The sequence below is a fragment of the Callorhinus ursinus genome, unplaced genomic scaffold, assembly GCF_003265705.2.
Source record: "Callorhinus ursinus isolate GAN/ISIS: 27379988/994484 unplaced genomic scaffold, GSC_fseal_2.0 scaffold7, whole genome shotgun sequence".
NCBI classification, from domain to species: Eukaryota; Metazoa; Chordata; class Mammalia; order Carnivora; family Otariidae; genus Callorhinus; species Callorhinus ursinus.
Window position 1 is genome coordinate 70767926 of NW_027397069.1, and position 22501 is coordinate 70790426.

Sequence of the window (22501 nt, forward strand, 5' to 3'; positions counted from 1 at the left end):
ACATTCTTTGTGAAATGCTCAGCTCCTCAGCTCAGCAGTCTCCTCCTTGATGACAAGTTGTTAGGGAAAAAAATCCATATAGTGCTTCTAGGTGCTCAGAAACCTTCTATACAACCCTTCTGAAGTCAAAATGAGTAGCTGTACCTTAAATCATATGCAAGATTTTGGAAAATCACTGGAAAAAAGATTGTATCAGACACCAGGGCCTGATTCAAGTGACTACGTGGTAAATTCCAGTGTGTCTTTTGCTTGACTTCTTAGGATTGACCTGTGATCCAATTTGAGATTTTATAATCCTGTACCTGTGTTTGTTAACTGTCTTTATTATCCTTGCCTTTAGTAAACAGTAGACCTGAGCTTTGCTTGGACCAGGTCAGTGCAGATGCCTGGTCCTCATTCCTACTGTATTGAGAAATATTTGGTATAGATAGGAGTCAGTGCTACAGAATCAGAATGCCTGATTTAAAATGCTGGCTTGGCCATTGTTTGACCATGAACAAGTTACTTACATGCCTTGGTTTCCTCATGGAAAATGGGCATAACGGTAGTAAACATCTAAAAGGGGTTGATAAAGCACTTAAAACAGTGGATGGTACATGAAAAGACTCAGTAAATGTTAGCTACTATTGTGACTTTAATTACCATAGAATATAGTATAGTCATCAGATAATATTTCACCTTTTTAACTCCCTTTAGAGAATGTATTACATTTTCCTAAAGATCTGGAGGCTCTAATTGGAAATGTCCAGATTTTGTTTTTATGCAGAAGGGTCACTCAAAGGAGAAGAGTGGTAATTTACCTCTTAAGAACATTCTCGTGCCCTAAAATGGCTTCATCTGGCATCAGTAAGAGCAGCTGAAATCCTTGAATTGGAGAGTTTGATCGAAAGGAGTCCTTAAAAATACATTCAGAGAAAAAGTCCCTTGTTATTCTGAATATAGTTGTGGTTGGGAGCAACTCACATGGATTCCCCTGTGTGGGCTCCTCTTTGTCCACATCTACCCTCCAACGGGGCAGACTGGTTTAAAATTATTTTCAAGTGATGCATGTCCATCATACCTAATATAGTCATCCACCAAAATGACTCTGTTTAGGAGGGGAGTGCGTTTAGGTACTTAGACTCTGGAAAGAGCTCATTTGCTATTACAAGTGAATGGCCACAACTCTCCTAAGAGGTTGGTTAAGTCCCATTTTTATAACTAGGACACTGAAGGGTAGAGAGATTACACAACTGGAGTCTGAGTCAGAAATCATGCCTCCCAGCCTCTCCCTTCTAAAGACCAGCCTTTACAATACCCCTTCCAAATCCTGTCTTTAACACACAGAAATTTGATATTATTTTCTAAGCATTTAAAACTGCATGAAATACTCTTTCTTCACTGAGGATTGGACACTCAGTTTTTAAAAAATGTATAAAAAGAAACCTTTACCTTCTGTGGGCCAGGTAGACAAGAGTCACATCAAAGTACATGATTGCTTCACGGCTGTGTGCACCAAATCACCAAATGTAGATACCTCCCACCATGTTCCTCTGCCTCACCCTGAAATATTCACAGAAAGCTGAAGAAGTTCTTAGAGAACCAGGTGACATTTTCCACAAATAACAGATGTTTCCCTGAGGGAGTTTCAGAGTTACGTGAACTGCTGATCATTCTGTGATAAGTGTCTTCACAGGACAATAACTACTATTGAAACAAACGCGGTTTGAGATTAGTCTGGAAGCATGTTCCATGACACATGGTGGCCAACAGTCATGTCTATTGACTGGAGATTCTCAAGGGTGAAAGCAGCTTGTGCTGAGGGTAGTATAGTCTTGGCAAAATTAAACAGGGAAAATAACACAGGTGCTAAAGAATTCTTGAAATGAAATTAACCATGGAACAAAAAAAGGGATTTGTTACTATTGGATATAGATCCAGTCTGCATAAATTAAGCATCTACGGCTCATTCATCTCTACATGGGTCAGATTTATCAGAGTATCCTTCCCATGGATAACCATTCGTACTTCAACAGGATCAGTTTGTCAATGCTACACTGTTTTTCCCTTTTGAATGTACTCAAGTATCAAGACTAATTTTTTATGAATGCAACGTAGAATGTTTAACAAAACCTCAACACTTCAAAAATGTGCCATTATGAGTGGCACTAAAACAGCTAACAGCCCTTGGAAATTGTACCCATAAACAGTCATGCCATCAAATAAAACTAAGATACAGTAGAAAATAGAACCTAAACTGAATAAAACCTATAGTAATAAGGCAACATATACACCAAATTCCTAAAAAAAAAAAAGTGCACGTGTACTTGATAGAATAGTCTATATAGTTGCAGAAGAAATAGTTTCCTTCAAGTTAGTTAATGCAAAGCTTTATTTGGATTAAAGCTTCTCTTAAACACACCAGTTACGATGATCAATTACCGTTCAAGTATACATTTTTCAGTACACATTTTAAACCCAAAAGGAACAAATTAATATAGAAAAACTCAATAAAATACAACCCGTCTGACTGCAATGGGAACTAAACTGTTCCAGGTTCGATGTCCATATCTGATGAGCACTGTATCTGAAGCTCAAAGAGTGAAATATGAAATTTGTGACTAAAACAGATTTTACCTCAGTGGCTGTTTTGTTTATCCTGCATCATGGTAAGTTTCTATTATTATCTGGGTGTGTTCAGAACTCAGCTCATGCAGAGGTATAAACTACCTAGTGTCCACTAAGACTCTTGAAGCGATAGTTCATAAAGCCCTGCTAAGCAGGGTGCCATTTTAGAAAACTACTTATTATTTATCTTTCAGGGAGGACTATTTGTAATAATATGTCCTATTGATAGCAAAAGGTATTATAATAATGTAAGATTCCCTAAGTGATGCTTTTCCTATAATATCCTGATTTTTGTCGCAATGGCCTAACTTTTGTTTCTATGGGTTTTCTGGGTGATTTTGGTTTTTAATATGCATGTCGACTCTAACTTCTAGTTGTCTTTTTCCTAAGCCCGGTCATTATAGCATCTACTCACACGTGTATAACTTGACATTTTTTGCATATAAAATCAACATATCATTTTAGAACATTTAAAAATATCTATAAAACACATAGAACAAAATCATCTATACATTTACTGACTCAAATATAAGTATGAATATATCAGGTTTGTTCTTCTAGTCTGTTTTATATGCCCATATATTTGCATAGCTGAGTTTATGTGGTATAAAACACTGTCACTATTTACCCCAACAAAGCTTTCTCTTGGTCATTAAACATGTTCAGTAATCAGATTTTTAAATACAGATTTATAGTGACCCAGTAACTGCACATCAAGTTGCAAAATGCTTTCTACCCACATTATTCTTCACCCTCAAAAGGATTTGACACAAGCTGAGACTGAGGGCACAATTTGGCCAAGGGGCACAGTTTTAGGGTCAGAAGTGAAGCTGTGAATAAGCACTTGTATCCATCCACAAGTGTGTTTTAGTAGCTTTATTTTTGTATTCTTTTTGGATTTATTATCATCATTATTTACACTACCACACTAGCCCTTTTATCCCTATGGCTGGTTGTGGTAATAATGCCTTGGGGCCTCCTTCCATTAGGAGGAGAAAAAAAACCTCCCGTTTTGACAGCCAGGTGAGGCTCGGGATGGTGTGGGACAGCTATAAGGAGACCTGAAACCTCGTGGGTCCAGCTCAGCCACCCAGGGTTAGAATTCTATGGAAACAGATTTACCTTCCCACAGGACATTTGTGGATTCATCTGAAAAAAAACTCCACTAATGATCACACCAAGGAAACTGTTCTGTTTGTAAGCGCTCGAAGGACTGACGGTCTGGTCCCTTAGCAGTTGTTAATTATTTTCCAGAGAAAAATTAAAGCTGCTTTCTTTTATAATAAGATTTACTTTCTTCATTAGTTTAATAGAGTTTTCTTCCTCCCTGGCTCCATGTCTTTAAAGATTTCTCCTTGAAAATCTTCCCAGTTTAAAAGGAATCAAGTTAAGGCAGGCCAGGCTGTTGTGTGGTACAATGGCCATTCAAAGTGAGTATGAAGAAATATATCTCTTTGGGCCAGTGCTGAAGATTTAGGAGAGAGACAGTCACCTAGGAAGCCAGGCCTATTCTCCCAGTCTGAGAACAGCTCTTCCCCGCTAGGTCCTTGACTAATTTTATCCCCTGGGAACCAATGTGGGCATTCCTCATATTAAAAGTGATTTAACATGTATCCCGCTCTCCTATCTCAAGTCCTCAGGGCTCATACAATAAAGAGATGGTCCCAAATGTTTAGAGGCAGAAAGAAACACACACCTTCTTATTGAGCGATTTCTGGTACCTCCAGGGAGTAACTAGGTCACAAGCACACAAGTTAGCCTCTGATCCTAATAAAGTATTCGTAAGAAACCAGGATCTCATTAACTGATCATAGTTCTTACATATGTTAGGGAAACACTGTCCTGTGAACTCCAGATTCTAGTTCAATTTCACAAGTAAATGTAGAGAAATGCCATTTCTATCTACCAAGTTTTGATCAGTCCCTTTTCCCAAACATTATCTAAGTAATAAAACACAACAAAGAACCAGAAACAGTTATAAACTATTTTAAATTATTTTTTTCTCTATCTTGGGCCAAGAAGATTGAGATAATTTCCTTTCTTATTTATTAATGTGTCTATTCTAGTAAATGTTAGAATATTTTTTAGCAAGCTCCAATTTTTCTGTTTTATAAAATACTTGTTAATAATTATGAATTAGGTTGACCACAACCAACAAGGAAAAACAATTCTATAGGTTTGACACTTAGAATAACAGTTCTTCTCCCTATTATATCTCTTAGAAAAGCTCACCTAAAAAAAAAAAAAAAAAGAAAAGCTCACCTAAAAATCTTTCATTCCCACTAAAAATATACATCTAACACAATCTGTGTCAATATGCTGACAATCTGTCATCCCAAAGTAATTCCTTCAGCTGTCACTGAGCGGATATGGGAAAGAAATTGACTATATTAAATGTGGGCACAGAAGGTGTTTGCATTTTTTAATTGTGGTTTATGATTTACTCTAATATTCATATTTGAAGGTTAAGGAAATGTACAGAAACACAAGCATTTTAATTATATTCTTACAACTCAGAAATAATGAGGAATATGAGGCTCTGACAGCCCAGTGATACGTAAAATAAATTTCTGCCCCCACACCTTTGAGCTGTCTAACCTTGCAGGAATGAGAAAACAGAGTGGGAGAAAACTCCTTGCTGCTGTTCACATATGCACACATAATGTGCATGCGTGACTTTTCCAGGCTTGAGGGTCTCGAGGGAGACTAAGTTTAGTTTTGTCAAATATTCCCCAAGTCTCTACAGTATAGAACTGATATTCTGATCACAGCCCTACTTGCTGAATCAAAACTTGGGCATAGATGTATGGATCACCTTTAGCAGGCCTACCCAAAAACTATATTATAAAAAAGTGTGGGATTACAAGAGAGAGGATATGTGTGTATGGGGAGGGGGGTAGAGCAAAGAAGGAAAGGGAGAAGTTCAATATAAACAAAAGACTCTTCTGATAGATGTGGCACTAGGCCTGATTCAAATATCTAAGAGCAATTACTAGAATATCTGCTTATTAAGATATATATTAAGATATAAGTTGTATACAGTAAAATTCACCCTTTTTAGTGTACAGTTCTAGGAGTTTTGACAACTGCATGTACTTGTGGGCAACAGGAAAATCTGATACTTCTCTGTATTCAGAAAACTAATAGTTTTAGTGTCATGGTCAGGTCCAGGGGGAAAACGACACCAGTGCAGGGAGAGTAGACTGTTCATTGCATTGGGCAGTGTGCTTGGTGCGTCATCATTAAACCTCATGGTGACAAGGTCCTTGAAACTAGGTTTCTTTCCAATGACTTTATCATCCATACAAAAAACTCTTCCACATCCCCAAAAGTGACTGCCTCAAAGGAACATGACCCAAAAGACAGAGAAACTTGTTGGCCTGATGGGACATTCATTAATTTGCTTGAAATAAAAGTTGGTGTAAGTATTTGTGGTGGGGATTATGGTGATTTAACAAGTTACCCCCACACCCCCAAACTTAGTGATTCAAAACTAATGACACCATTGATTCTGCTCACAGATCTAGAATGGAGCAGGGCTCAGCAGGGATCACGCCCCTCTGCCCCACTGCTATCAGCTAGAAGACTGGGGGCTGGAGTCCTCTGAGGTTTGCACACTCACACAGCTGGCGGCTGAGATCTTGGAGAGCCTGTTGGCCACAGAGTTTCATGTGGCTTCCGCATGTGGCCTAGTCTTCCTACAACAGGTTAGCTGGGTTCCAAAGGAACCTACCTTTGGAAGTCACCCGGTGTCTACTGCTTGAGGCTGTTACAAAGGTCCATCCAGATGCAAGGGAAGGGAATACAGCCCCCACTGTTCAGTTGGAAAAGTGTCAGAAGCACTTTGTATGAAGAGCATGGGACTTAAAAGACGTATTGGTGTAGCCATCTTTGGAAGATATAATCTGTGGCTCTTTTATGAGCCACCAAGATGAACAGCAACAAGAATGATCTTTCAGAAGTGCAAGTATCATCACATCACTACTACTGTGCTTAAAATGCCATGACTCACACATATCCAAGGCTTAACTGATGTCACCCCAATTTTCTCTCCCACACTTCCCATACCCAACCTTCAACCATTCAGAGCTACTTGCAATTTCACAGAATCACCTGTATACCCTCTTCCTAGAGAAAACTTCCTTCTTTGTTTTTGTTTACTCTCACTCATTTCTTTAGAAACCACTTCTCCTGAGCCATGGCCTTCTGTAGGATGCTCTCCTTGGAAGAAGTGGCCTGCACCTGCGTTATGCCAAGAACAGGGATCTGTGTTCTTACCCTGGCTTTGGCCCCTGGCCAGTTGTCTGACCTAGGGTTCATTCATTTACCTGAGCCACAGTTTCTTTGTGCTTCCATTCCCTCCCCTTGATAGATGTTGATCTAAAGGTTACTCCTTAACAAAATCCCTTATGTTAAACTCCAGCTGAGTCTCCTTCCCAGGGAACCCAACCTGCAGTGAACAGTTTGGAAGGATCCCAAGCAAGTAAAATGCTTGCAACTCATGCCACTGACAATGGGCTAATCTCCCCTAATATATAAAGAACTCCTAGAAATTAAAAAAAAAAAGAGGGGAAATGGCAGTACTTATCAAAATTATTAATGCATTTACCCTTTGACATGGAAGTCCCACTTCTGGGAATTTATTCAACACTGCAGCAGAATTTGTTGAAGGAAAATGTTGAAGTTGGAAATAACCCAAGTGTCCATCAATAGGGGACTGGTTAAATAAACTATTTACCTAACTGAAGTCACCACAGTTGCAATAAGAATGAGGAGGCCCTTAACATTAATGTGGAAAGAACCCTGGGATATATTTTTAGGGCACAAAAGGAAGGGGCAGAACAGGAGCCTAGAATGCAATCTTTTGAGTAAGAAAGAAGGTCATGATGAATGATCACACAAGCTGGTGTCTGCATGAACAAATGCTGAAAGATGTATCAGGGAAGGGAAGGGGGCAATGATGAGGACAGACCCAGAGATAGGAGATTTTATTATGTTTAATTTTTACTGGGGTTTTAAAGTCTAGAACCATGTGAAGGCATTACCTTTTCACAACATGGAGGGTTTGTGATTGTTTTTCTTTTTTTTTTTTCCTTTCCTTCTTTTTTTTTTCTTAGAAAAGAACAACCAAATAAAAACAAACCTCAGATCCATTTGTAATTAATTTTGGTGAAAAGAGTAAAGTAAGAATTACAAATCCAATGTAATATTTTTTCCAAATGACCCTCTGTTTCCCTTCACCATTTATGTACAGTATCTTTTACCCACTCACTTCAAATGCCAGTTTAATCATAAACCAAAGATCCAGCTGTATTTGGACTGGGTTTTGCATTCGCTACTTGATTCTACTAATCTGTCCGTGCACAGTCCTAGACTGTTTTTACTGTTACACCTTTGTACCATGTATAACATCTGGCATGACAAATCCTCTTAGTACTTTTATTTTTAAGATTTCCAGGCTATTTTTTCATATATTTCCTTATGATCTTCAGCATTTCCTTGTTTAAATAATCACTTTGATGCTTGTATGTGTTATATATGCATGCGTATGTCTCTGTGTGTACAGATTTCTTCCTATCCTATCCTACCCCTGTGAGACAGGTCTTGTTATTTAGTCACATTGACTTTTACAGTGGAACTTTTCTTATTATAATTATTATAACTATAACTATTATAATTATTTAAGTTCACTCAGTATTTTTGGTTAATATTTAAATTAAAAGTCTTTTCTGACTCATGGTAGGCAGAAAAACTTGCTTTTAATTATTACTTTAATTTTGTCTTTCAGAATTCACTACCAACTTAATTAGCGACAATAAAGACTTGGTTGTTTTAAGGAAAATTCAGGGTTCCCCCCCATTTATGCTTATTGTTTAGAAACTACGGATTAGCATTTCTTGATAGGGGCAGATATCACTTGTGAGATTAACGTTGTGACAAATGCTATAGAAGCAGGAAGAAAAGGAGAAGCAGCAGCAGGATCCATCATGACTCCTAGCTGTGTGGACTCCAGCTAGAGGCAGGTGAACCGTGGCACTGGCTAGAGTTACAAGAGCAGCCGACAAGGAGAGGGAGGCCGGCAGAGACATCCTGTGAGAGCTCCTTTGGGAGGCACCCCAGGTATTTCCACCACAGACAGATTTCTATCGAACCACACAAACAGAAAGAGGAAAGAAAAACAAAACCCTAAGAGCATGTGTACATACATGGTTCCTGTAAGTATATGGCAGTGCCGAGTCCAGGAAGCATTACTAGAAAGATGAGGGTCCCAGGAGACAAGGCTAAAAAAAAGGCCATCTGCTTGCGGGGGGAAGAAAAGTCCATAGCTGCTACAGAACTTCCCTGTAGTGAGTATTCCACCAATCTTTTCAGATGCATTTAGAATTAATGCAACAACATATTAGGAATATGTAATGTGAGCTTTTAAAATTTCTAGCAAGAATGACCAAGCCAAATGCATATTTTGCATTAGCTAATGATACTATGAACAGATCAAGAACAAGAGAGAGATACCAAATAGCAAAGACATTTTTCATTGGGTAATTTTCTCTGGCTAATCTCCCCCCACCAAAAAAAAAAAAAAAAAGATAGCATATACAAAATGCACCCAGCTTTTATAGATTCAAAATAATCTCAGGGACAGAAACGGCAGTGAGTTCAGGAAATCTTACTTTCCATTTTCATATCAACACATACTAGCGGCCAGGATATATTGCTTTGTTGTTTGTTCTTATGGTGGAGTATTCCAAAGCAGGTGAATTTCAAGGCACCCTGAAGGCCCGGTGTAATTGACAGAACTCCTGGATCCTTGAAGGCTATAGTTCGCCCAGGTTAAAAATACCCAAGATCAGCACAGCACTTTACCCACCTGAAAGTTCTGACATTATCTTTGTGGACAGCACAATTCCCACCTGTACACATGGAGACAGAAACTTGTGTTTTCAGGCAACCAGCAGGCACCTGGAGGAGGTGATCTTTTTGGATTCTAACACAGGCATATGTCTTGGTCCAGCGCAGCCTGGAGGACTAGTTCCAGTCAACATGAGATGGTTTGGTTTTTAAAGAAACTAGCAAAACTCATATTCTGGGAGAAGAAACTCTCTCACATGGATTCCTTTCAGCAAACTCCAACAGAGTGCACTGTTTAGGGGCTGGAGTCTTAAGGAACAAGTACGTCAGTTTCAGTGTTTCATTTAAATGCTCTTGATGGAACTCAGGCAAAGTGTGAGAGCATCAAGGAGTCTGGGCTAATTTACGAAATCTGTAAATGCCACCCTGGGTCAGGGGAGAACATCAGGCAATGTTAGAAAAATTGTTTCTCAGTTAAAAACAGATGACCGCATTACTGGAATACAATTACTTATTAGCACCTGAATTGTTAGCAATACACAGACAGGAGGCAAGCAAACTTCATTAATCTAGCAGATTGAATCACGGTTATTTTGCTCTATAATGATTCTATACAGTTGCAGTGTATAAGAGGAGCTACATTTAAGGTAGAACTGTCTAAAGAAGTAGTAAAAGGGAGACTTACCTCATCTTCAAAGGTTCCCAGCAGAGGGTGGACTGGATGACTGTCTGCTATTGTAGGACAGAATCCTATTCTGGGAGGAAGGATGAATTGGAAAATCCTCAAGCCCACAACACTATAGTCAAAAGACTGGTCAAATAAATACCTTAAAATAATGCTAACGGGCTAATTTGAGGACTCTATATGGTTTGGCCCCATGCTGAAGGCTTTCCTGTGTGGTTTTACTTAATCCTCACAAACCCTTTGATGTATGTACTTAATATTATCTTCGTTTTACAGGGAAGGACACTGAGGCTGGGAGTGGCCAGGAGGCAAGCCCAGATTTGCAGGGCTGGCGCTGGAAGCAAAGCCCCCAAGCGGCCTGACTGCAGAGCTTCACCCCGCCCTAACACGGCCGCCGTCGGCTCACGGCAACAGCTGGTGAGACCACAGATAGAAGAGTGATGGTAAGAAGACAAGTCTATGGGCTCCTGGCCCTTCTCCTCCCCAGAAAGGTTAGCAGAAAGTGTTCCCCAGGCCAACTCACCCCTCCACCACCACCATCTTGCGTTGTTATGATCAGTGTTGTTCCCGTCAAATTTTATTCACGCTCTTCCTGAAACTATGATGTTACTTGCAGTGCAGTAACTTCCTGGTCCCTAGTTCACAAGCCCCTGGGACTGGGCTTCCAGAACTCCCCAACCATGGGAAACCCTCTTTCCAGAATGGAATACTACTCAGCACTAAAAAGAAGAAACCACTGATACAACAACATGGATGAACTGCAAATGCATTATGCTGAAGACCATATTCTGGTATAATTCCACCCACAGGACCTTCTCAGAAAACAGACCAGTCATTGCTAGGGACTGGGTGTAGGGCTCAGGTAGGGACTACAAAGGGGCTGAGGGAGTGTTTCTGAGTGCTGGCGCTGCTCTATAACAGAGCGGAGTGGCATCGACGCTATTGTATGCCTTTGTTGAGACTCAGACTGTACACGAGAAAGGCCTTATTTTATTGCATGTAAATTATACCTCACACAAAAAGAAAGTGGTATACCAGTATACCATATTAATCAATACCTTCAAAGGAATAAAGAAAACCAATAAGGCAAGGCTAACAGGAGGTAAAAGTTCCTAGTTAGTACCTAATGTTACAAAGAAGCAAGTTTCAGGTTGACAAGTGATTGACAAAAAGATTATCAAAACAACACGCAGCTTAGTTAAGGAGCAATAATAAACCTCATCCTATAATCCCTGGATAAAGGAGGTCAACATTTTAATCAATATTCTTTTATTGGCATGCTCAGGAGGTACAAGCAGTACTTAATAACACTAATCTACTTTGCCTCCCCTCACTTTGAAAGATGAGGCAAGAAAGCATATGCATCACTTCTTGAGCCTTCTTTAAATAGTCCACTTGATCTGCCAGCACACGGGAATGAAGAAACGAAGGGCACTCTAAACTCCCAGAACACCTGTTGGAAAACCAGTATAGTGGCTCAAATGAAAACCAATATACTGGCGCCAATGAGTTATCAGAAGGCAATGAAGATTATTTACCACTTAAAAGTACAAGCATTTACTAGATGAGAGATGAGCTTTCTGATGTGATACTTATTCACAGAAGCTATTTTAACTGAAGGTCAAATCCAAAAGACTCGTAAGGCCAGGAAAAAGAATGATGAATTTCATTTTCATAATCACATTTTACTTGCTTGTCAAAAAGTATTTTAGAACTACAGGTCAAAATCTATTTCTCTTTCCTCAGTCAGGCTGACCAATTTAGAAAAAAGGAGAAGAGAAGTTACCCTGCTCCTGATCCTCTCAAAGCAAATGGAGGCTTGTCCAAAAAAAGGCGATCATTTTCCATCATTGGAGCGCTACGTTATGAATTCCCTTTTCCTCTTCCTACTATCTTCTCCTTCACCTGCTAGAGAAGGTATTCTTTCTGTTGTCACCTTATCTTTTCCACAGCCTATAACTGAAGTCTCTGTTCTCAATCTTGGACTCTCAACCACCCTTAATCAAATGTCCCTGAAATTTACTTGCTCAGAATGGTGCTACGCAGGTGTATAGAGATGAAAATGGATAGATGGGCATGATTGGGGAATTTGTGCTTAGACACTTTCCCAAAATTAATTTTAAGAATTAAAGGATATCTGATTTCAAAACTCTTAGGAAAGCTGGTCTCTACTAGCAGAAAAAAGGGCAGGAAGAAATACAGGAAAGCAACACAGAGTAAAATGACAAAAAAAAAATCTCTAATTGGTAAAATCAACTTCACTAGAGTGAAAATCTAAGAGTTTCAGCTGAAATAAAAGGTAGTCTAAGGTAGGAATGTGTTTAAAGAATGCAATCAAAGGGACGCCTGGGTGGCCCAGTTGGTTAAGTAAGTGTTTGCCTTAGGTTCAGGACTCTGATCCCAGTCTGACTTCAGGCTCCTTGCTCATCAGGAAGCCTGTTTCTCCCTCTGCCCCTCCTGCCTACTCACACATTCTCTCTCTAACTCTCTGACAAATAAAGAAAGAAAGAAAGAAAGAAAGAATCTTAAAAAAAAGAATGCAATCAAAAGTATATTTTATTCTCTCTCAAAAGATGAGGTTAAACAAATTCTAAATCTGAATTAATCTTCTAATTCTTAGAGGGTATAGTTCTCTGTTTGAAAATTCCACCAGGAAAGATTTAAGTTAGACCAGAAGGGTTTCTAAAAAGGAAGCAGAAATATAATATGCTACTTAAGTAATCTCTCTCTTATATTCTAAACACACACACACACACACACACACACAAAGTCCAATAGATTCTGATGTGTCAGCTGCTACTGAAATGCGTTCAATTGATTATCTGTTTATTGAGCATGGTGCATTCAGTCCTGTTTGGGGGCAAAGTCAGAAAGAAAGGGTCCCTGCCCTTAGGGAAGTCAGAAGCAATTTGGTAAACAGAAATAACATTCACTGTGACAAGTGCAAGTACTAAATTATGCAGGCGCTATGTCTGAATGCAATAGGACCTAAAGGAATGGAATAAGTTGGAATAAATGAGCCTTAATGCATGCAGTGATGAGCTGACCCCTCGCCTTCGCTTCTGCCATAGCACCAGGAGGGGAGGAAAGAGCAGGCACCCTAGAATAAGGCCCAGCTTTGCACACAGCAGACCTCTCAAAGTTCACATCACCCCTGGAGTCCTTTGCATTGATTTGTTTTTGGACCTGCACTTTTTCTCCCCCCTCAGGGAGGTTTTATGGAGTTAGAGACTCAATTTTTAAAACATCAATGCCTAAGTACATTTTTTTAGAATGTAGGCTCTTTATAATGAGCCTTTCAGGTAAAACAGCTGCAAAAACATCATTAAAAAAGCATATACTGTCACATGTAAAAGGCAGCAAGTAAGAGTCTATTTTTATAAAGTTCAAAGTGATGGTATATCTTGTAGGGGATCCCTCCAGACTGTGAATACTTCTCTGGCTTTAGAACAACTCCTCCCTGTCACCCCTCCCCCCCAACACACCTTTTGCTGATAAACTCTCAGCTCCATAAATGGGCAGCAACCATCTAGGCTTTGAGAGAACATTCCTAAGCCCATGTGCAGCCAGTTCTGCAGCCATCTTCCTACTGAAACATAAAACCCGGCAAACTACACTTCTTCCCTGTTGTTTACTAAGGGCCTGGTGACTTCTGACATTTATCATGGAGCTGGAATAAACAGAGAGGGTTACGTGGGACAGACAGGTGCAGGCCTCCCTCTGGTACGCCTACCTAACCCTCTCCTCCAGGCCCCCTCACTTGATTGGCTCCTAATCATCCTTTAGGGCTTAGGTCAGGTCATCCTGGAAAGCTGAGGCTCCCATAGCAGTAAAGAACCACTTCTGAGAGTCCTCGTTGCGCACCACACACTGTCTTCCTGCAAAGCCAGCCCCGGCAAGCGGCACTGTAACTATGCGAGTCTTGTCTTCATCCCCTACTCACTTCCAAGGGTGGAGGCTCAGTCTGGCTCCTTCATCTGGATCCTACGACCCCAGAGTGCTTGACTTGGGAGAATGCAGATGCCTGAGGTGGGGAAAGTACTCTTCAGAATGTTCCTACTTCTAGTTAATTCCTATTTGCAAACTGCCCACTGGGAAGCCATTCTCGAAATAGTTTTCCTTCCACCATATTAAAATTGTAATTATTGCTCAACAACTATCAGCCCCCAATAGGAACCACCCAGGTAATCACTAGCTCAACAAGCTGGGATGTTCTTGGAAAGGGTTTGGCACCAGACTTGTGCATACAACTATCAGAACACTTCTCACACTGTGCACGTCGCCAACACCCCCCATCAAATGGGGAGCATTGCAGAGCTTATCCCAGGGCCCCTGGTCCTAGCATTCCACCTGTCACAGAGTAGGTGGGCAACACCTGCTTAAAGCTTTTACTAGAAAATGGATGGCTTCATATTTGATGAAGTCAAGTCTCTACAGATAGGTCCATATATTGACTGTGCTTTTCAATTCACCTTCACCTATTAACAAGTTACCATTAAGCTCACGACTCCAATCGAGCCCCTCAAATAAGGACTCTATCAGGAAATAGAAAGCTGCCTCTGACAACAAAGATGCACAGGACAGAAGAGAGAAAGAAGCTTAGCTATCAGGAATTTTGTCTTCTACCATAAAGAGATCTCTTACGTGTCAAGAATGAAATATGTTTCTTTTTGAGATGTATTTCAGTTGTGCATTATAAGCAAAAAGGGGAAAATTTATTGGATAGTATTTTAAAGTTTTAAAACATCTATTCTTCATTGATTCTAACATTTAAAGCAAAATCTACCCAAAGCTAGTGCTTTCTTTCCCTGTTTACAATGCAGTCTGGGTTACTCTCAGAACATAGATGCCAGTTTGGAATATGGCTGAACAAATCCACAGCATCTTTGTATATTCACATATTTAAATTAGGCCTCCACAAATAAGAAGCTAGTCAGACAGTAAATGAAAGAAGGGGCTGCCTACATGTAATTTACATATAATTATTTTCAAACAATTAATGATCTGAAAAATGGAGGGAAAAAACCCCAAAACCTCTCAGAGGTCCAACAACAAAAAACTGTAACACAACTAAAAAGATTACGTAAATGTTTTCAGAAAAAATAAATTCCAAGTACTTCTCTGAGAATATTTTGGATTAGAATGGCAGTTTATGCAGGAACCATAATTCATTTTACTGTTTTAGTTTTAAGACACTGGAAACGAAATGCTGGTAAACCTTATGGAGTATTCTAGAGCACAGGCTTTCGTTTGTTTTTTTAGGCTTGTCAGATATTGATAAGTCTTAAGTAGCGTTCAATGAAATTCTGTTGTTTGGGTTGCATTTGGTCTCAAATTGCTGTGGTTTAAATCTCTGTCTCATTCAGTGATATTTCCAGACTTCCATGTGAAATATGCATCCCAGTTCCTGGCCAGTATCCCATAACAGTTTAATGACCCCAAGAAAACATTAGTATTTCTTACATATGGTGCCAAAAATAAGTAGACACTCTAAGTGGTATAAAATTCCCATTTTTTCACATCAATACTTATATGTTATCGTTATTCTCTAAACTAGGAGCCACCAATGAATCATCATGAAAATTTCAAAGTCTCGTCTCTGTTTCAAAGATGATTTGGTGTCTTTTCTTCACGTTATACCAAAGTTCATAAGGGATGTGTATCATAATTTTTTGAAATGCACGTTAAATTCAAGTAACTTCCCTATTGTTTTCCTATTTGCATTTTATTATCACTAAAAATTTTTTCCATTCCAAATAACCTTTTCCTAGGGGCACAGAAAGTCTGTGGACAAACGCACACCTAGTAAATGCTTAACATGCTGAGGCTGTTATACTTTGAAACTCTTTATTATGCTTTGTACTCTATTCAGGAAATTCTGAATAACAAATGCCTAGTTTGTTAAATAGCGTAGGAACTTTAAAGAATTTAATTGACCCTCTCTCTTTGGGCATTATCACAGAGCAGTCACATGAGGACCTCAAAAATGTGTAAGAATATTTTTCCAATCTTTACATTTAAGGTAAATTCCTCCCATTGTCAAAATCAAAGAGTTTTTAAAAATCAGTCATTCCTTTCTGAATATAAATTATGCTGGGAAATGGTTACATAATGGTCATGATTTATACCCCAGGTTAAAACTACAAAATTACATTAAAGGTCTATGCTTACCATCTGTCCTACATACTGACATACACATTTTCTGAAATTGCTTTTACTGTGTCACTTGCCTATTCCAGAATGAAAAAGGATTCCCAGCTTCCAATAGCAACATCTAGTTATTTAGATCCCCTTCCTCGGCCACTTACATATTCCTTCCAGCCCTATCTCCTTGCCTTCACTAATTTTATTCCTTTTCCTGCCTCCCACCTCGGACACACCAGGAATGTACCCCCTCTAACTGGCTGACCCCATCCACCCCACAGGCTATGACATTATGCATGGTCTAGCCCACAAAAGAATTTTACCTTCTGAGAAATATGGTCTATCTGGTCACAGCCACAAAACATAGCATTTAATCACTAATACAAAACAAAACTACATGTGAAGTTTATTTTTCAAACCTTCAGTGAGATCTCCAAAGCATATGGTCTGGCTACACATTTTTGTTTCCCTCCACGTGACTAAAGCCCCAAAGTGCTTGTGATACTCTTTTTAAAATGTTTTTAGCATTTTTTTTATTGTGGTAAAATACACACAACATAAAGTTTACCATCCTAATCATTTTTAAGTGTACATTCACACTGTTGGGCAACCATCTGTGTTACCCGTCCCCAGAAACTCTTTGTGACATTCTTGTCATTTTTGGGAGGCAGGCAGAAAACTGCCAGTTAGTTTCTAATTATAAAATCCAGCTTTAATTTATAGAACTCTAGGCCTAATAAAGGTGTATCTAACTGTGTATTAATTGTACTTCAATAGCACTGATTAAAAACAGAAATGAGGAGGGATGCAGTGGGAGATGAGGCTGGTGACAGTCGGGATCCAGACCACGAGGGGCAGGGGCATGAAGGGGGACACAGGGATTTCATCAGGAGCCACAGGAACCTTGAAGAGTCCTAGGAGGATGGTGGCACTCACTGCCAACATTATTGAGCACCTAGTTCCAGAAGCTGCCAGCCACTGGAATTAATCACATGAGTGTTCAGGAAGCTCATCCCAGTTGCATTATGGATGGTTGATGGGGCAAAGCTAGTGGTCTTTCCTATCAAGCAGATAAGAAGTACTAGATTAAGGCAGCAGTGGAGGGAATGGAGAGCCAAGGTTTATGTATTTTTCGTTTTGCCTATTGATAGGGTGACCACGAAATCACAGATTCCATCATTTTGTTCTAATTTTTAATCACTTGAACCAATGGCTACTTCAGCCTGAATAAATTTTATGTGACACATCAAATAGCATGAAGGTCAGTCAGCAACAAGGAACGCGAGGTACAGATAATAATACATAAATCTGATCATGTGTTATATTCAAGGCACTGTGGTAGTAATGCTTGCATTAGATCACTGTCATTTTGGTAGAATAATTATGGCTGCTTAGAGGGACAACTATTACTCCACAAGGCTCTTTGTGGGTAAAAAGGGAGATGACTTGAACATTTATCAATATAGGAATAGTTAAATAGATTGTAAGAAAACATACTGTGAAACACCAGGCAATGAACCCATATGTAGTCACGGGGATGATCCCCCAACTACACTGGTAAGTATCACATCAACTGCAGAACATATTACAAAGTATGAGGACATTTATGTAAAAACATTGATTTGTTTGTATATGTAAACGGCTCTATAAACACAGGAAAAGGTCATAAAAGAATATACCTAAGGGGGCTTGGGGATGAGAGTAGAGGGAGCTTTCAGTTGGCCTTCCGTATTGCAGTGAGGATAGAGCCACGTATTCCTTCCACAGAAAACTCAAGTTTTATAGGTCAGTGTACCAAGTGAGTAGATTGTATTAGTTACGGGCTCATAGGTCTTCCATACAATCTTTACTGGTTATTCAAATCATAATGATCCTCATAATAATGGCCAAGACGCTATTAGTATGTGTGTGCACACGCCCACTTGTGCATCTTTTTTTAATCTGCCAAACTGCTCTTAGACTGCATTTGTAAATGACCAATAGTTACCTAATCAGAGGACATTTGAGATGAGGACATACTGGCTTTTGCAAAGGGTTTCTCCTTGAGTTACAAGAAAACCATTTAAGAATACAACTTAGGGGCACCTGGGAGGCTCAGATGGTTGAGCGTCTGCCTTCGGCTCGGGTCATGATCCCAGGGTCCTGGGATCAAGCCCCACATCGGGCTCCTGGCTCAGTGGGGAGCCTGCTTCTCCTTCTCCCTCTGCCTCTCCCGCTGCTCATGCTCTCTCTCTCTCTCTCTCTCTCTGTCTCAAATGAATAAATAAAAAATCTTAAAAAAAATAAGAATACAATTTATTCTCAATTAGTTACAAGGTAACCTTTAGAGTACAAAACTATTCATTGCAAAGGAGCAAATCAAATTATAACAATCTTTGATCTTTTGGTTCAAAACACACTAAAATACCATCCAGGTAGAACTTTCCTGTTTTTAAAGTTATATTTGAAGTACATGTTGATGCCACAGAGGTTGGGCAGTCACTGAGTCAATGCTCTTTCTGGGCTCAGTTGAAGATTTTGTTTTTTCTTGATTTTCAAATTAAATCTCCTTGAAATACTAAGTAGAAGACTGAGACCAGAGTGGTGGAGACTTTACTTAATTTTTTAAATTTTATCAGGAATGTTTTTAAAGGCTGTTTACAAAAGACCATGTACAGCTGTGGTTCAGCTACAACTGAAAAACTAAGGAACTCACATGGCATTTTCAGGGCCTCATTCCAAATGGAATTTTCCAGACAGACAAAAATTGTACTCTTCTCATCCTTAGCCCTCTTGAAGTTTAAAAAAAGGGGGGAGCAAGATAGGAAGTGTAAATGATGAAGGAGGGCCCCGGAGGAAGCTCTGGAAAGCTAAAGGGGTCGGAGCTTCATGTAAAATGTCTTGATAAGAAGTCTAGACTATCTGTAGTTTGCTGATTTTGAGGAAAACCAGATTATTAAGAAATCCTGTGAAGCCAACCCTACAGTAAGAGCTGAAAATGCATGTGGGACTTGGGATGGCATGTGGAAGCAGGGATTCCCACACTCCTTGAGTCCACAGCACTGATTATCTATGACCCCAAGTGACATTCAGGAGTGACTGCTATCACAGAGGGGGGCAAAAAAAGCCACAGAAACAGAAGGACAAACATATTTAAGTGCCAAAAAAAGAGAAAAAATTGTAAAAATGCAGACAGGAGGAAGATAGAAACTATAAAATCCGTTACATGTAACATCTAGAAGTTCTTACTTGGAGCGGACTGAGTTGAGTATCATAGCATGAGCAGACAAGGCAAGTAGGACGCCCTTTGTGCAAATTAGTACAATGTACAACTTGCAAAACTCAGGAAAACTATTCATTAGTAGTTTTGTTACAAACTCAATAATGTGAACCTTTATGTTTCACCTGAATATTCAATAGGATAGAGTAGACAACTGGGTAAAGAAATGTTTAGTCATGGTTACATTAGCAAACCACTTGTTAAATTCCCTGAGCTGCATATTTTAAGGGACCACATGAGATAAAATTGATCTATGTCTTGGTTCTTATTTCTGCCAAGAGTTGAGACATCAGACACAAAATAACTCATAACAGACTGAGATATTAACACCAAATGCAATTAACATTGCTTTTCTATTTCTCCACAGTGACCACCTGCTTCCTCTTTTCTCAACACACTTGGAAATCTATTAGTCACATTGGCCTTAAAAGCCACACCTTTGCAGCAGAGCTGTCCTTAAAAAGGAGGAAAGAGGCAGCTGGTCCTCCCACTGAGTTCAAACAGAAAGTGCCCATTCCATTTTTTCCTGGGCCCACCCCTCTCCTGCTCTGGTCCCTCTAATAAGGAAAATAAATGTGCTTGCAATTGAATCAACATCCTGAAAACCAGCTTGACAACTCAAGAAGTTCCCGGAGATATTTTTAATTATCTTATTTGTTCACTCCCCACTTACTCCCACACCTTCTCCCATTTAAATAGTATCATCCAAATATCCCAGAGGCAATGAATCAATGCTTGGGTAACTTGCAGATGCCATGAGAAATAGAGCAAGAAATCAAGCTCTTTCATTCCAGGAAAGAAAAGAATGACCAGGTTGCCTGGAAACGTCCCCGTGCCCACCAAGAAACGTGGGAGCATCTGCTGCCCAGGCTCTGAGCCCCTGGGAGGAGCAGGGTGTGAGTGACAACAGTCACCAGGCCTCCCCACATTGGTTCCTTGGCATGAGGACCTCAATCTGCGAGGTGTCCCCCATATCACAGAGGTTATGTGTGTCACAGATTCCAGTCTGTCCCATTCAGGACCTTTTAATTTTACAGTAACAAAATCCTTTCTTGCAATTACCTTAAATATGTGAAGATGCCCTCTGCAAAAGCCCCCCCCACCCCAAGGACAAAGTTGGCCCGGCTCACCTCAATAATGTAGAGGACCACATTCTTATAGAAACAGTACAGGATGCACTTGGTCACCCGATTGTAGCTCCAGGCGCCATGGACCAGCAGCAGCTTCTCCAAGTAGGAAAACTGAGGGGGAAACAATGGCAAAGTTCAGGAGCGCCCATCCTTTAGGAACAAAAGTCACCAAATGTTCTTCAGGGACAGAGAAGGTCATCGAGGAAGCCAGATTCTGCAGAGAACCTGAGAAAACCATTCACTTCTGGAAACCAAAGGTAGATCTTTCAGGTCCGGTGAGGACAACTAACCTCTCCTCTTAAATCTACATAGCTAATATTTTCCCCAAATGCCACTTTGAACCTCTCATTGTTATTCTTGTGAATTCTGTTTACACAAATACTTTTTTAGGGTCTTAACTCTTAAGAGAAGGTGACCTCTTGAACTGGAAGAAAAGAAAAGCACAGTGGCAACCAGACGCTTCTATTCAATCCGATTTGATGGTGACCAGGAGCAAAGGACAGGAACACTCGTGCATCAGTATCCTCTTTTAAAAAGGGATGCACATAGAGACATGACCTATTTCCACTGTCAGTCCGCACGTTAAAAGCAACTGCACATTCACAGAGACACAGAGACCCTCGGGTGCAAACACACAGCCTTACCAGCCACACCCATTTTGTTCTCCTTTTTTGCTTCCAACTAGTACAGAGTACCTCTTGCTAGAGTGCTATGCAGTCAAGAAAAACAAAAAACCAACAAGTGGCTAACTGATACTAAGGTGACAGTGATGGAACAGATCTTGCAGTCTGAAATACTGAACAGTATTCAGTAAAATCCCTGAATCCTCTTTGGGGCAGGGGGGTCTTCGGGCCCCACTTGAATCCCATCCCCTCAGCCTCCTCTTAGCCTGGCTCTGCTTTCTGTGGCCTACTTCACAAAGGTCCCCAAAAATGTGAAGATGAGCTGGAGGGAGGAAAATGAGCGTTTTTTTGTTGTTATTTTGTTCTGTGGACTATGATGTGCCCTGGCATGAAGGCACCATTAGGGGTGATCCTGTTTGAATTCACGATTTCTATACATTGATTAGCCTCGTACCACACTGAAATGCCCCTTGGTTGCCTTGAACTAAAACCTACCCTGTTCCAAGTCACAGGGCAGTCCTCGGGCTCATTCTCCCAGAAGAGATAATCAGGCTGTATTGAGAACATCCATAAACTTCAGAAATTCTTTTGCTATTGCAAACTTCCTATTAATTTCTGATTACTTCTGAAATTAAATTTAACTATAAGTAGAAAAAAAAAACTCTGATTGGAAATGTAATTTTCTTTCAGGAGGAAGCCACGTAATAATTTCCATTAGCCCTGAAGAAGGGAGCTTTATCTGACATGACATCACATTTCACGAGAGATCTAGCCAGGAGATGGGGGTAAGGCATGTCACTCAACTGCATACTCCAAAAGCTATATGGCCACTTCAAAATGGCAGGAGTAGGTGCATATGGAAAAATAAAACTCTCCATAAAAGCTCATTAAGGTTTCCAAAGGGGAATAGGGAATCATAAAATAACTGGCTAAACAAATAAAAAGGAAGTTTGCATTTGACCCAGACCCCCTGCTGTTAAACTTCAGTGGGCACACAGAACATCTGCTGGAGTCATCCGGAATGACTCAACGTTAGCGCTACAGTGATTTGTGTTCAGGGGGAAAAAAATACATATAATCTAAATCAAAATGCTATTTTCAGGAGGTCGATCAAAAAATGTTAAGAAGGTAGGGGGCAGGAATGATCGCCCCCTGAGGAGAAGAGGCAGCTGGGCCAGAGGCGCTGTGCCCTAGGCCGGTGCAC

At 40.0% G+C, this 22501-nt stretch overlaps 1 protein-coding gene across 4 annotated transcripts in view; it reads right to left on the reverse strand.

The window, feature by feature from the left end:
• Positions 1-22501, reverse strand: part of ATP8A2 (ATPase phospholipid transporting 8A2) — a 493533-nt gene that overhangs the window by 202807 nt on the left and 268225 nt on the right. For all 4 annotated transcript variants that reach the window (XM_025874698.2, XM_073894767.1, XM_073894766.1 and 1 more), the window contains one exon: positions 20675-20785. In XM_025874698.2, coding sequence (XP_025730483.1) covers positions 20675-20785 — 111 coding nt within the window. The remainder of the gene's footprint in view (positions 1-20674; positions 20786-22501) is intronic.